Here is a 14,730-nt window from a genome sequence, read left to right as displayed (position 1 = left end):
TGTGCGCAGCCATGTCACATGCACACAGGGCACCGCTGATTTTCCTCCAGGATTAAGGGAAAAATGCAAAGATTCCACAGCAAGCAAATAAATAAATAGAAACAGTCATGCCCATATTTAGGAGACGGCTTCTAGCAAACCATCAGCTCCTCCGGTAGGATCCCCTCTCCCGCCACGGCCACCCCGAGCCCTCGTTGGGATGAGCTGCCCCCCTGGACTCTCCCCGTGGGGCTGCCCGAGCACCCACATCTGCGGCAAGAAGGTGGCTCTGGCTTCGCTCACGCCGCGGGGCCGGAGGCGATCCCGCTCCGGCTCGTGGAGATGTGCAGCTCTGCTTTGGGAGAGGCTGTTGCCTGGCAGCTCTGCACCGGCTCCAGCACAGCCCCACCACCTCCCGCGAGAGCCCGTGCCCGAGCGTGGGCTGGGGAGGGGGTAAACGGGGAGGAGACCCCAGCAGAGCACCTCTGAGGGGAAGGATCGCATGTTTAGCCAGATGAGAGTACATCTGCAGGCACTTGCCGTCCACACATTAACACCTTAACAAAAACCGTGTAGATGTAGTGCTTCAGGACGTGGTTTAGCAGGCGTGGTGGCGTTGGGTTGACGGCTGGACTTGATGATCTTAGAGGTCCTTTCCGACCTTAATGATTCTATGATTATCTCACCCCTCAGCAGCTTATTCCTGTTCCCTGCCATGAGAAGGTGTTCCCAGCCCAACAAGCACGCCACAGAAGCCCAGCACGGCCACAGTACAGCCTAACATATTTCATCGGCCATAGCCACCTCCATGAGAGGCCCAAGCACAAGCAACAGCAAAAATTTCCAAGACCACCCGTTCCCTTTCATCTGTATGAGCTGCCGAACCTGCTCTCGCGGGGACGGCTGTGAAATACAGCACCATATGGTCCCCACGCAGAGAGACGCCCTGCGAGCGGGGCTGCCGTGCCGCACGCACTCTGCCCGAGATCCAGAGACCCCCATCCCTCTGCCGCCTCCTGCTCCCGTTTCCCACCTCCATCACGACCGCTCAGCTCCACGCGCACCGGCCGGTCCGGCACGCTCCCATCAGGCATCGCCGCTGCCTCCACCCTCACAGCGATGCTGCCATGAGCAGAAAGTCTCCAGGGAACAACAGAGTGACAGCCCACACCGGCTGAAGATCTTCCCCAAAGCACTCGACCAGCGGGAAGACACAGGCCAGCCTGATCCCAAAATCTGGGAGCAAGTTACCCCACCTCAAACAGGCTGTTGGGTCCGATTTGCTGACCGCAGCCGGGGCGTCCCCTCCTCTCCGGGCAGAGGGAGAGCTGGGGCAGGGAACGGGAGGAGAGGAAGAAACAAAACACAGACGCACAGCACCTTCCATCCTCTCCTTCCACTGCAGCATCTCTCCAGCCACCCGTCCCGGAACGGGAGGAGAGGAAGAAACAAAACACAGAGACACGGCACCTTCCGTCCTGTCCTTCCACCGCAGCATCTCTCCAGCCACCCGTCCCGCAGCGTTCCTGCGGAAGGTTCGTACTGCAGAGACGCAAGGGGAAGGGCGGAAAGCAAACAAGGCAGAGTCCTCCTGCGCTCAAAACCAGCGAAGACCTTTCGCAAGTTGCCCTCCAGGTTCAAAATGCCATCTGTGGTCTAGTGCATTTTTTTGCCAGACAACCCTTTCTAGCGGGGCGTCACCACGGAATGAAACACGAGTGACGGCGTGGAGTGAGAGATCTTCAATTAGACTGTTTAACGCGTTTGGTCAGCTTTCATTGTGCTTCCTGGGAAGCAAGGGTTCCCTTCCAGACTTTTACTGACACCTTGATCTTTTGAGCTTGGTCTAAAAAAACTCCCAGCAACTTGCAAAAATTACATTACTATATGAAGCAACAACCCAAAGCAACAGCAGACCGAGCACGCGCTTCCTTTCGCTCTCCCTCCTGCCAGGGAGGACCTTCGCCCGGAGCTGCAGCTACCCTGAACAACCGCACAAGCCAAGCCCAGGGAAGCTCTCCAGCCCGAGCTCCAAAGCTAAAGGGAACAGAACCTGACCAACGTATTTTGTAATAAAACTAGAGACCCAGTCGCCCCTGCTCCCACTTTTCTCGAGCCTTTTTTGCAGGGCCATGAACCATCGCTGGTACATCCCAGGCAACACAGAGTGAAAGAGCGATCGCACAGTAATTAGGAGCTGGCAAGAGAGATTTGTCTTAAGCAATCCCCCGAACCACGTCACCTGTGTTAACTTTCTCAGCTAACAAAGCAAACTTTAAGCTTCACAAAAAAGCAGTTAAAAACAGAAGTAATCAGTTCTCACAACAACAAAGCCATGCCATGTTTGATTAATATTTGGAAAAAAAGAGCATTTTTCTGACTTGAAATACCCAAGGGAGCTTTACACGGGGAGGGGCTGGGAAGAAACCACAGCTCTATCGCGCGTAGCATCCTACCCGCCTCTCGCCGTACACCCGGCTCAGCTTCAGCCGCGGCAGGGCCGTGCGGCGCCCGCGCAGGAGGGCTGCTCCCGCTCCTCGGGTGTCTTGGCGGGGGGCACCCAGCCAGCAGCAAGACGAGGTGGCCGGTACGGGGGCAGAGCAGCGGCTCTCTGCGCTTCAGGGGCTCCAACGTCAGCGGCAAACACCGTCAAAAAGCCGCGTCCCACAGCAGGGCTCTGCTCCCAGCTGCCATTTTCCAGGCTGCTGGACTCAGCTACAGACACGAAGTCACCCACGTTGGGGGACACAGTTTCAGGACAAGCATCCCCTCACCACGGTTAATGCATTTTCATCCCTCCACATCAAGACAAGGATTTGCTTTCTGACACCCTAGCCTGCAAAGGTCTCACCCCCAGCACAGCACCAGGGCTGCTGCCCCACGCAATGCCCAGGCTCCCCAGCCCCAGGCAGGTCACTTCTCTCTGCCCCAGCTTAGCAGAACGACTAACCCTGGTTTAGCCACTTCATAGGTGCTTCTGGGAGGCCGTGCCACATCCAGGAACAAGAGAAGGAGGTACTCACCACCCAAGAGAGGTAACCATCAGATCTGGCAGTGCTGTGGCTGCTTCCTCCTGCCTAATTTAGGGATCCAGCTGCAGCGGGGCACTCGGGGAAGAGCTCTTAGCACCAGACAACTCCAATCTAGATCGTTAGCACAGGCAAGGAGCCACCCCTCATCCACATTCCACTTTGCCGTGCCTGTATCAGAAGGATGTTTGCGGAGTGCTTTGAACGCAGGTTGCCAAGTGTTGCCCAAGCAGGGGCAGGCACGCACCATGCTCCTACCGGAGCCCAGCCTCCCGAGAAGGGCTGAAGACGCCCCGTCGGGCATGAAACCCCCACCAGACACGCTGGTTACCCAGTCCCTTCTCCTCTGCAAGCTGAAACACGTTTAGAGAGCAGCCATTCGGTAACGGGATCTCCTGCACACTTTGCTTTCCAGCACAGCTGCAATTCACAATCCAGTTTATTGCACTAAAATCTGGTGCAGTTCTAGCGGAAAGAAATAAATACGTCACTTGTCACAGTTCCTCCCGTTATCTCTTAGAGGAGAGAGAGCTCGGGCTCTCGTTGACAGAGGGGAGCGTGGGGCTTGTCTGAACGCCAACGGCAGGGCGAGCCGGCGGCCGTAGGTGCAGCATCCCGCTCTCGCCCCAGCAGGGCCAGCAAGGTCCCATCCCAGCCGCTCCTCCTGGTCCGAGCCCTGCTTCCCAACACTCTCCGCAGAGGAGGGCTTACCTGGGGGTGTTTCTCGGCCCGCGGCACACCAGCCTGAGCGAGCAGTGGGAAAACACAAACTAGGGGTGGCTACCAGACTTGTGCTGGGGGCTGGAAGCGAGAAGCCATTCACCTGCCACCACCTGAGCCAGAGCCAACAGAAGCCCTCGCACCTCGCTGCTGTTCCTGCAGGGTTTATTACGATTGAATAAAACTATATAAAACTCAGCCGTTCCAAGAGAGCAGACAACAGCAGCGTTTCAACTCTGCCTGTATCCCCAGTACGATCCCCAAAGCAGACTCTCACCTTCCCATGGACCTCTGTTAGAGCTGCAGTCGTTCGCTGCTAATTGATTCAGTATGCACTTGGACTAGGATTTTTAATTAATTTTATTACAGAAAAATTAATGCACTTCTTCCCCACAGATGCATTAGGACCCTGACATGAGCGGTGGGAAACCATCCCGCAGCGCGGCTGTCATTGCGACTGCTTGCGGGGAGCCAGCCCCACACCAGCAGTGAGGCTTTCCCAACGCACTCCCTCCCCCAAAGCCCCCCCTCTAGTCTAAGGGCTGGCTTTCAGCTCCCACCAAATATTTACCACGTTTCAATTGAATTTAGAAACGTACAGGCTACAAAGCAGCGGGAGAGCATCGCTCCTCTGCCTCCCCGGGCCGTGCTAATAGGCTGCCGGGCTCATTTTCGGCGGAGGCAGGCGCTGGCCTGCACAGAGCAGCTCGGCAGCCCCGTCCATCCCACCGCCCCCCGGTTGGTTTGATTTCAGCGGGATGCGGTGTGTTTTGGTAGCAGCTGGGTTCTCAAGACCACGTATAGTCCTCAGGGCAAATCAGACAGTACCCACCATGGGAATGACCTGCCCGTGGGTCGGTGCTGCCGGGCAGCACCCCGCCTGCCTCTCCCCCCCGCTGCCAGCACCAGCAGATGTTTTCCCATGAGCAAAAGCCACTGCTTTAGGCATCCCGAGGGACCACACCACCCAGCCGAGCCATACTCTGCCTCCTCAGAGCAGCAAGACGGCTGTCACAGCTGCAGGACCAGCACCGTTCCTCCTGCTTAACCGAGCCCCCTGCCCTGACAGCCCTTGTATCCCCCCGGGGGGATGCAACAAATCACATTTTGCATTTTGGGGAACACAAGGGGTCCCGCAGTCAGCTCTGTCAAATTCCTGCAAGGAAGAGCCTCTCTTCATCCCTCCCCTCCCTTTCCCCAGATCTATTTTATCATTACCCTTCTCTACACGGAGTTAGTAAGAGACATATTTACTCTGTTTGGCTTGGGACTAAAGTCAAACTAGCAGGTTTAGCTGTAGAGCAGCCCAAAGCACGAATGTCTGCTCTGAAACACCACAAGCATTTCACAGCAGAGAGAAGGAGCATTTGGAGGGTGTTCTATCAAAAAATGGAGCTGGGTGAAATCACACAGTTCCCAATATTCGAGATGACATCTCAGAAGACAAAAAAAAGTGTGGGGGGGGGGAATCATGTGTTATTTATACACGTTCACACGACGGAATTTATCAATGGCAGAGTACTGCAGGAAGAAACATCATCACTACATCTGCAATACCCAAATCTGAGTCCCCGGAGTCCTGCACTAGCACAGTATTGAGCAGCATCCCCGAGCCATGCCATATTTTACAAATTTGCAGAGCAGGAATAGGTAGTGCACCGTAAGGTCCAAGACCTTAATCAAGCCCTGCAACTTGATAGATTTCCAATAGAACGAAGACAAAGCAGTGTCAGCCCTAGTTCTTACTTGCTAATACTATCAATAGGGGCTCAGCTCACTAGCAGTTAATTCAAAGCCAAGCTCGATTTGCACAGCAGTGATCTACACTAATTCCCCTATGTGGCTAAGGGGAGATTTTGCCAACTAGACAATAGAAACAGTATTACAGCTCCTGAAACAATGCCATCGCTTTTCTCTTCAGCTCCACCACTTCCCCACCAAATTTTCACGTGCTGGAATCTCCAGTCATCTTCCCCCTTGCATCAGAAGACTGGCAGAAAGGGTAGCGAATACAACAGTACCTATTCATTTTCCAGATGCAGCTTTATTAAGGCTTTTAAAATGCAACTTCCCAAAAATTGGGGGCCAATTTCACACTTGGTTTTTTGTGCATTAAAGACACTAAGAATCGCCGTAATTAAGCAATTATAGAAGCATGTTGAAGCAATCCAACTGCAACTTAGCCTTAAAAAAGAGTTGCTAGATGTTGCTACGTTTATAAAAGTTTATTAGCTTGCTTCATCCGACACCAAAAGTTTTGCTTTCAGGTTCTAGTCCATCTCAACGCTAGATCAGACCGTTCTGCCATGGTACCATGGCTGTTGAGAACTCGCAGGAAGCCAGATGTGCTACCCAATTAGCCAACAAAGCAGTTTTTACCCACATTAGAAGCAGTTCCTGCCTGTAAGCCTGGCCCTCATTAATCCGCAGTTTGGCTCAAACGAAGTGGTGGCAGCAGCCCGTACCCGCAGTTCACACTAATGAGTTGCCCTGTCCTCTTGTCAGGTGCGCACGGTAGCCCACAACTCCGACCTGCTATCAACGCAAGTATCCTCACACCCCCCACCTCCTCCTCGCCGCCAAGCAAACACCGACCGCTGCCTACAGCCAGCGCCAGGAAGGACCTTGGGGGTAGCGAGGGGGTGCCACAGCCTGCCCAGCTCACGCTGCTTCCACGCTAAGGAAAAACGAGGTCGGATTCGCCAGCTAGAGACCAGGTATTGCCTCTCCCTTCTAAGGGCTGCAAAACACCCCCAGCTTGGACTTGGAAAGACGGCGAGGCTGCGACGCAGGCAGCTGGTCACCAAAGGGGAAAGAGACCTGCGCCGCTCCCCCAACCCACCTCACAGCACCCGATTTCTGCTAAAACTCAAATCATTAGAGGAAGGACACGGACTAAGCACCTGCGCCACGCTCCTACTTCGGACCAGGCGCCTGGCTCCTGCCATGAATTAAGATGCTAGAAAAAACCACAAGTCTGAAACAGTTTAACACAGGACAAAAAAGGCACATTTTAATATGTACAGCAATGCATTTGGGCTATAAATTTACCCAACACAACTGAAAAAAAAAATCCAAACTATGCTTTTATACTTATTCCATGGTGTCAGCCTCATTCCTAGCCACCTACCTTTCTCTGCATCTCTGAATGCTGCTATATACACACACAAACAAACAATTACGTCATGAATGTTCATTTAGGCTCCCAAGTTCAAGTAATAAAGTTCAAACTTGCATAGCATCTTATGCCACTCAGCCATAAAGAGTTACGATTGCATATTAGCTGGAGCAGCCATCTCTTTCAATTCAGCCAGTTTTGGCTGGCCACCATTTATTTTTTTTTATATATATTTTTTTTTTTTTAAATCCTTGAGTCAGAATGTTTCTTAAGTCACCAGCCCTGAGGGATGCCACAGACTTCAAAATGAACCTCTTGCTGTTGTTACGATCCTTTTAAACCAGAAATTTAGAGTGTTGTCAAGAACAGTTTTAAAAATGTAATACTGTTTATTTTGCTTCAAAAACATTTCAGCATTCTAAACATACAAAAAAAACAGAACGTTGCAAATTTGTTTAAGTACAGAGTGTTTTTGAACTTCAGTTGCTGCACTGGCTCTTCACTTCGTTGACAATGAAGAGATGTCTACAGTTTCAGTTTAAAAACTACCGCACTTAACTAAAAAAATCCATACACTTCTCATGCCAGCTGAACCCCCTTCCACAACTAAGAATGGCAGCAGAATGCTATTTCACTATATACAGAAAGACAACTTTAAGCTAAATGGACGCCCACTGTAGTGTAAATAGATCTACCCTCACAGTGCATGCTTCGGGCCATGGCACCCCGGGGAACGTACAGCCTTGCCAAGTAATCACTGCTCCTCTAAGGCATCATAACTCTAAGCATGTACCACAAGAATCTGTCTAGTTTTTACAAACTATAGATATGTACAGTTTATAACCCAGGATTTTCTAGCCAATAACCATATAGTAACACCACCTTACAAATTAAAAAAATGCTTGAAACATTTTTAAATGCTTTGTTACACCAACAGCAAAGTGCACAGAGTTAGGAGAACACTAGAGCGCCTTTTCATTTTAAAAATGTTTGGAAATATGTACAACTTTGATACAGTTTCAGGGTGCTCACTACACCCATGGCCACTTCATGTAAACCAGTTACAATTTCTAGAGCACTTTTAGAAACTACAACGCGATCGGAATCCAAATTTTTTTTTTAATTAAGCCTAATAAGGGCAAGACACACCATCTCAAATAAGAGGTGCTTCATTTATGGTGTTTCCCCTACTCTATGGTATTCACATGGAGACAAGTATTGTACAGTTTTATTCATCATCATCATCTTCATCCTCCTCTTCTTCATCCTCCTCCTCCTCTTCGTCTTCTTCCTCTACCTTTTTCCGAGCAGCTTTGGTTGCTGCTCCCTTTGCGCCATCAAACTTTCCTTTAGACTTGTAGTCTGCCACATCCTGCAAAGTCAAGGGGATGTCTTAATTTGCTCTACGCAGCGAACACAGACAGCATTTGTACGGCAGCGGGCGTTCACGTCAAGGGACTGGCCTCCCCCGGCTGCACCCCCAGGAGGGGGGACAGCCAGCGTGCCAGCACCCTGGTACGCAGACAGACCGCTGCCGGAGGCCTCGAGCCCTGCATTTGCGGTTATTTCTTTGAGGAGGAGAAGAGAACCCAGCCTCTCCTAAAAGTCTCCTGCTAACGGGCCAAAGCTCCCTGAGCGGCACAGCAAAGCCTTCGCCGGAGCAACGCGCGCAGCCGCTGCCGCGCATCGCCGGGGGAAGCTCTGCCTCCTTGCTGGAGCCTGCCCGTGGCTCTCTACCCTGCTCCGTCCCAACAGACGCGACGGTCGGCTACGGAGCACGCAGCGCAGCGAGAACAGGTCTGCAAGCTGGAGATGCTCACTGCGCTGGGCCTAAGCTACGGAAACACACCAACGCAAGAGCCGGCACGGAAGAGAAGTGAAAACTACCCTTACCTTCTCGTACTTCTCCTTCAGTTTAGCTGCCTTATTATTGTAAGGCTGCTTTTCGCCATCACTGAGGTTGTTCCACATTTCGCCCAGCTTCTTTGCTACGTCCCCAATGGATATGCCAGGGTTTGTGGACTTGATCTTGGGGCGGAACTCTGAACAGAAGAGGAAGAAGCCAGACCTTGGGGAGAAGGACCAGAGGACAGTCAGCACCGCGGCAGCAAGGCCAGGGAGACCCCCTTCCTCCATCCCTCCCCCACAATGTTCACACATGCGCTCACCTACTGAGTAGAAACACTTTTTTTATTTTTAGAACTTTAAAAAAACTCAACAAAACGCAAATGTGTTTTGATTTTACTGAGGCCCAGACCTGCAGCCTTCACCCAATGCTAGTTGTAATCAATTCTTGTCTATCCCCCCACCCCCTAATTTCAATTTAGGTACACAGGTCTCTCTGACCCGGTCATTTCCATGTCTTCCATCACTATGAGTTTAAGGGTACCAAGCACTGACAATTCCTGTCAGCACCCTACATGCTCAAGATCGCACGCCGCCTAAAAGGTGTACAAGACAGCATCAGTAAACTATGAAAATTGCCAGTACTGCTACACCACCAGTACACCCCATCTACTTCCTTTATGGAAACCTATCAGCTCTGTTACCGGGCGTGAAAACAAACCAAGATACCGGCGCATTTAAGGCCTCAAAGTTACTTACGGTGGTCGTTTCGGGGCATTGGGGTCCTTCTTCTTCTTGCCACCCTTCGCCGGCCCATAGTCCTTCATTTCTCTATCATATCGTACCTTATCAGCCTTTGCCATTTCATCAAATTTAGCCTTCTCCTTGCTTGACATGGTCTAAAAACCAAAAAACAAGACACCGAACCTGCGGTTACCCAACTGTTCAATAGCTGGTAAACTTTAAGTAAACAAGCCAACACACACCGACTCGATAGGGGAGTTTCAGAATTTGTTTGTTTTCTAACTGGACCACCTTGGGGACGAAGGTCCTGTACCGGGGACCGTGGCCACGGCCGGCGTCCTCAGTGAGAGGGGAGCAACGGGAACACGACAAGCAGAGCCAGAGTCCTCCTCGAGGACAGAGCTCTGGAGGGAGGTGGGAAGGTGGCTGCTGAAGGGCACTGCTTGGGAAGGGGGGGAGGGGGGGGGCGCAGTCCAGGCTGTAGTGGAAGCACCTAAACGGGCAGATACACTGGGCTGAAGCCTTCACGATCATTACAGAAGTCAGCAGCACCCGATCGATGGCTGGGACGCCTTGCCAAGAACGGCAGGCAGACCAAAACAGCACCAGCTCCCTCCATGTTCGGACACACGCACGTCATCCTAGCAGATACCGCAAGCAGTTATCCCTTCAGAGAGTCACAAACTAAGGTACCTTCCACCTCTCTGAGCACTTCTTGGAAAACTCTGCAAAGTTGACTGGAACCTCTGGGTTCTTTTTCTTATGTTCCTCACGGCATGTCTGCACAAAGAAGGCATAGGCAGACATCTTGCCCTTGGGCTTCTTCGGATCACCTTTAGCCATCTTGACTCTGTAGGGAAGAGACAAAAAATAACAAGTGAAGGCATGTATGGATCAGTGTGTGTGCATATGTGTGCACACATATACGGTATGTATATATTTACACAGGCACACACACCACCATCCCCTGAAGCGACGTCCGATCAACACCACAACCCTTTCTTCCCTCCCAACACCTCTTACCACCCCCAACACGGACACCTAAATTATTCCTCCTTGACACTCGTGTTGCAGACTTGAGCCAAGCGAAACCGGTCACCGGAATTAAGTTTTACAGTCATCTATATTTACATCATGTCCAAAGGCTGGAGACAGGCTATTAAGTACACATACTTCTGCCCATTAAGAGTTATACATGAAGTGATATACAACACTTGTTTCAGCTGGCTGCCAGGCCTGGAATGGCACACGCGGTGCCAGGCTATGACTTCTCCCTTGAACAGCTGGAGCTGCCATCTCCCAGCTGCCAGCCAGGTAGAACAGCAGGGAAGACGATTCCCCCCCTCCCCTCCCCGCGTAAAAGTGCGATAACCTCCGATGCACAAGCAGGCGTGCAAACGATGACGGGCTGGTTTCACGCCCGGCGGGACCGGCGGAGCCCTGCGAGGCCGGCAGCGCTGGCTCCCGCTCCGCCAAGTGCCACACGCTCGCAGCGGCGTGGCCAGCGCAGAGACGCGACCGGCGAGGCACCCGCAGGGCGATGCTAACTTTTGGGCTGCGGGTCCTTCCCCCTCTTCTGCACTGTTCCCCCCTCAAAAAAAAAAAAAATCCCGCAGCAATATTTCCTATGTGCAGCTCCTCAAGCGTTTGAAAATTTAATTTTTATTAGCACGGCGTTAATATTCAATTAATAATTTATTTAATTGCCCCCTCCAAGCGCAGCAGCGGCGGGTGGGAGCCGTCCTCTCCCTCCGCCGCTCGGCGGTTCCCACTCCCGCACCCGCCAGACTCCGCGGGCAGCGCAGAACCCGCGCGGAGCGGGGCCGGCGCGGCGGGAGCGCGGAGCGGGGCCGGGGCCGCCTGCTGCTCCCCATGCTGGGGGCGAGCGGCCCGGCCCGGCCCCCGCTCCGCTCCCCTCCCGCCATCTTCCCCCCCCTCCCCCGGCCCAAGGTCACGGCGGCGGCCGGGCTGCGGGGCGCGGGCACCTGCGGCGGGGCCGGCGGGCGGAGGGGGCAGCGGCGGCTCCGCCAGACGCCAATAATTCATCTTCCATTTTGTGAAACGCCTCCCGATGAAAGAAACTGCCCCTGAAATGCGGCGGGGCGGAGGGCGGGGGGCGGCGGGGGGCCGGGCGTTGGCGGGGGGCGCGGGGAGCCGGCCCGGCCCCGGGCGGCCGGGGCGAGCGGCAGCGGGAGCGGCGGCCGCGCTCCGCGCCCAGGCCCGGCCCCGCTCGCTAAGATGGCTTCTCCCGGCGCCGCCGCCGCGCCGCCGAACAAAGCCGCGCTTCCCCCCCGCCCCCCCCCCCCGCCGCGCTCGGCCCCCCGCGCCCGCCGCCCCCGGCCCCGCCAAAACGCCGCCCCCGCCGAGAAGGGGCTCCCCGCGCGGCCCCCCGGCGGGCGGCGGGGGCGGCGGGGCCGGGGCGCGGGCGGGAGGCGGCCTCTTCCCCCCCCCCCCCCCCCCCCCCGGCCCCTGCTTAGCGCAGCGCTCTCTAACAAAGGCTCCCGTGCAGCCATTATCGCCGCCGCTACGCTCCTCCGCGCCGCCAGAAAAAAGAGTGCGGAGAGACCCGGGGCGGCCCCCCGCAGCCCGGCCGAGGGCTCGGGGCGGTGGGGAGAGAGGAGCCGGGGCGAAAGCGAAAGGTTTGAGCCCCCCGCGGGGCGCCGGGAAAGAGATTTTCCCCGCCGCGAACCCCCTCCCCATCCCTCTGCCGCTTACACGTCTTTCTTCCCTTCGCCGGGGCTCTCCAGCGCCAGCCATGTTAATGCCCACAGCACGGGCAGCGCGGCGCGGGGAAGAGGCGATGCGGGGCCCCGCCGCGGGCGCAGCCCCGCCGGAGACACCTTCCCAAGCAGGGGAAGAGCGGCGGAGGCAGAGGCGAAGGGATCGGGGGAGTTTGAAGGCGGCGGCGGCGAGAAAAAAACTGCTTCGCCGGGACAGCCGGGCGCAGCGCGCAGGGTTTATCCCTGTCAGACGCTAAAGCGACAGCCATATTAATGCAGAATAAACAGCGGGCACGGCACTGCGCACGGCCAACAACTTTCCCACCGCCGCCAGCCCCACCGAGCCCACCCGGGGGAAGGGGCAAATAAAAAGCCGCGGGCGCCGCGCGTTTTTCCGTGCGACATTAGGAGGCGGCAGAGAAAAATCCCTGCCCATGCGGGGGAGAAGAGGAGTTAGTCCCGGTGTAGTTGCTGCACCAGCCATATTACTCTCGGTGGTACGGGAACCCGGCGCGGAGAAACCGGGCTGCCCCGGGGACGGGCAGCCCCTCCGCGCCCCCCGGGGGGTTGGGGGGGGGGGGGTCCCGGGGAAGCGAACGGGGGGGCAAACGCTGCGCCTCGCCCGCCGCCCCGCCAGCTGCGCGCAGCATCTGCCCCGGGGAGGGAGAATCCTCCCTCGCGAGGGAGGGGAAGAAAGTTTTGGGTGAATTTTCCGATTTTTTTTTATTATTATTAAATAAAAAAAAAAAAACTCGGAGGAAGGGAAAACAAAAAAAGAAAAAAATAATTGATAATAATAAGGATTAAAAGAAAAAGCCCTGCCGGGTCAGGCGGAGCAGAGGGCCGAGGCGCGGGGGCAGGGCGGGGCGCGGCGGGGCGGGCAGGGGGCAGCCGCCCCCCGAAAGTTGCGGCGGGGCTGCACGTACCTGTATTGTTCGCGGGAGTGTGGACAGGAGCTGGAGCGCAGGGCACGACGCGGGGCTCGGCGCGGCTCAGCCTCGCGTTGGCTGCCTACGAGAGCGGCCTGATTGGCTGCGGGGCTCCGCCGTTTAAAACAACCTCCTCGCCCGCTCATTGGCGCGCCGCCTCATGAATATTAAGCGCGGCCGCGCGGCGGTTGGCCGGCGGCGGTGAGGTCATTCATTCAAAACGAGCGCCCGCCGGGGAAAGGGGAGCTCGGTGGCGCGCGTCGGGAGGAGGGGGGGGAAAGTTGGCGGGAGAGGGGCGCGCGCCCCGCGGAGCCCCCGCCACGCGGCGGCCGGTGGCCGGCTCGCGGCCCTCGCCACGTGGTCCCGGTTACCCCCACCCTCCCCCGTCACCGGGGAGGCTGCGAGAGCGGGGGGACGGGGCCGCGACTCCTGGCCTGCCGTGGCCCCTTACCGCCCGCTTCCACCGCGAGGGCCCGATCCCGGCGGCATGGCCGGTTACCGCGGGGTACCGCCGGTACCGGGCCCGAAATAAACCCCGCTGGCAGTCCCGAGGCGCGAAGGAAGAGGAGCCACGGAGCAAGGAAACACGCGCTCGCTGGGGCAGAGTTTCGCCCTCCCATTCACCAAATAAAACACCAACACAATTAGCTGGAATTACTGTTCCGCACCTCCTTCCCCGGTTTGTTCGGTATTCGCTTTCTGGGGTTTGGCTGTCGTTACTGGGCCGGCCACATACACAGAAACCTGCAAACATGCCCCTCCAACCGAAACCAGGCTGGCTCCGGGGCCAGGGGCTCCTTCGGCTCGCTTAGAAGAGCTGTTTCCTATACGGCAGCTGCCAAATGGTTAAACTGGTATTAGTGGCTCACCACAATTGTTGGCTGGCTCGGAAAAAAGAGCTGTTATTTTAAGGCTGGAGCGGTAGGGCTCAGAAACCACCACATACTGTTACGGGCTGGGCATAACTGCCACCCTTCTTTTACGATAGCCAGAAGGAACAGTTGCCCTCTTTAAGGAACAGATAGTGAGAAGAAGCCTCCGCCCTGGGCCGAGAGGCCGACAGGCAGCGAGGTTTACCAGATATGGCCCTGTGGAAGCCCTTATGGCTATAACAACATATGGTCACAGGTTGCCTTCGCTGGAAGAGATCAAAACAAAACGACTGAGGAGACACAGAGCAGTGCCAACCTCCTACGGAGAGATCTGGGAAATGAGCAGAATTTCACCCAAGATTTTAGCCAAAGTCCTGCCTGGGTTTCTCCCTTGGGGTACACCTCAGCTGGTCTAGCGAGCACTCAGATCCAATCGTCATCCATACGCAGAATGGCCAAGGCTTCTGGAGACCCTGTACTCATGTCCTTGGGCTTTCCAAGGCATATATGGTAAAACCAGTCTTAGTAGCCTCTCGCCCTATTTCTACCTTCTAAAACCAAAAGCATAAAACAAGGGGTTCATTCATAAACATTAATGAGGCTACCCGAGGGACTGTATTCTGTAGCATCATCATAAAATAAGACAAGCAATACTACTGCAGAATAATCTCTTTGTAGCTGACAAACATCCCTCTCACCTATTTTTAGGGATACTTTAAAGTGTTTCAAACTCCTTGAATAATTAAGGCTTTTTTTCTTGGCTCTGGAGTTGCA

General features: G+C 55.1%; 1 protein-coding gene across 3 annotated transcripts; it reads right to left on the bottom strand.

Moving 5' to 3' along the window:
* Positions 1 to 7,215: 7,215 nt before the first annotated feature.
* On the bottom strand, positions 7,216 to 13,230 carry HMGB3 (high mobility group box 3). 3 transcript variants are annotated; one of them, XM_075435645.1, is made up of 5 exons: positions 13,082 to 13,230; positions 10,129 to 10,285; positions 9,451 to 9,590; positions 8,740 to 8,914; positions 7,216 to 8,218 (listed from the first exon to the last, which is right to left on the bottom strand). In XM_075435645.1, exons 1-5 carry the CDS (start codon positions 13,228 to 13,230, stop codon positions 8,075 to 8,077), a joined length of 765 nt encoding a protein of 254 aa, XP_075291760.1. In that variant the 3' UTR covers positions 7,216 to 8,074. The 3 variants fall into 3 exon arrangements, with proteins under 3 accessions (XP_075291760.1, XP_075291761.1, XP_075291762.1); XM_075435646.1 differs by lacking the exon at positions 13,082 to 13,230 and adding an exon at positions 12,151 to 12,217; XM_075435647.1 differs by lacking the exon at positions 13,082 to 13,230 and adding an exon at positions 11,421 to 11,508.
* Between the last annotated feature and the right edge of the window lie 1,500 nt (positions 13,231 to 14,730).

The sequence above is a fragment of the Opisthocomus hoazin genome, chromosome 14, assembly GCF_030867145.1.
Source record: "Opisthocomus hoazin isolate bOpiHoa1 chromosome 14, bOpiHoa1.hap1, whole genome shotgun sequence".
In the NCBI taxonomy this organism is placed as follows: Eukaryota; Metazoa; Chordata; class Aves; order Opisthocomiformes; family Opisthocomidae; genus Opisthocomus; species Opisthocomus hoazin.
The sequence above is the reverse complement of the archived record's forward strand: the minus strand, read 5'-3'. Positions and strand labels throughout refer to the sequence as shown.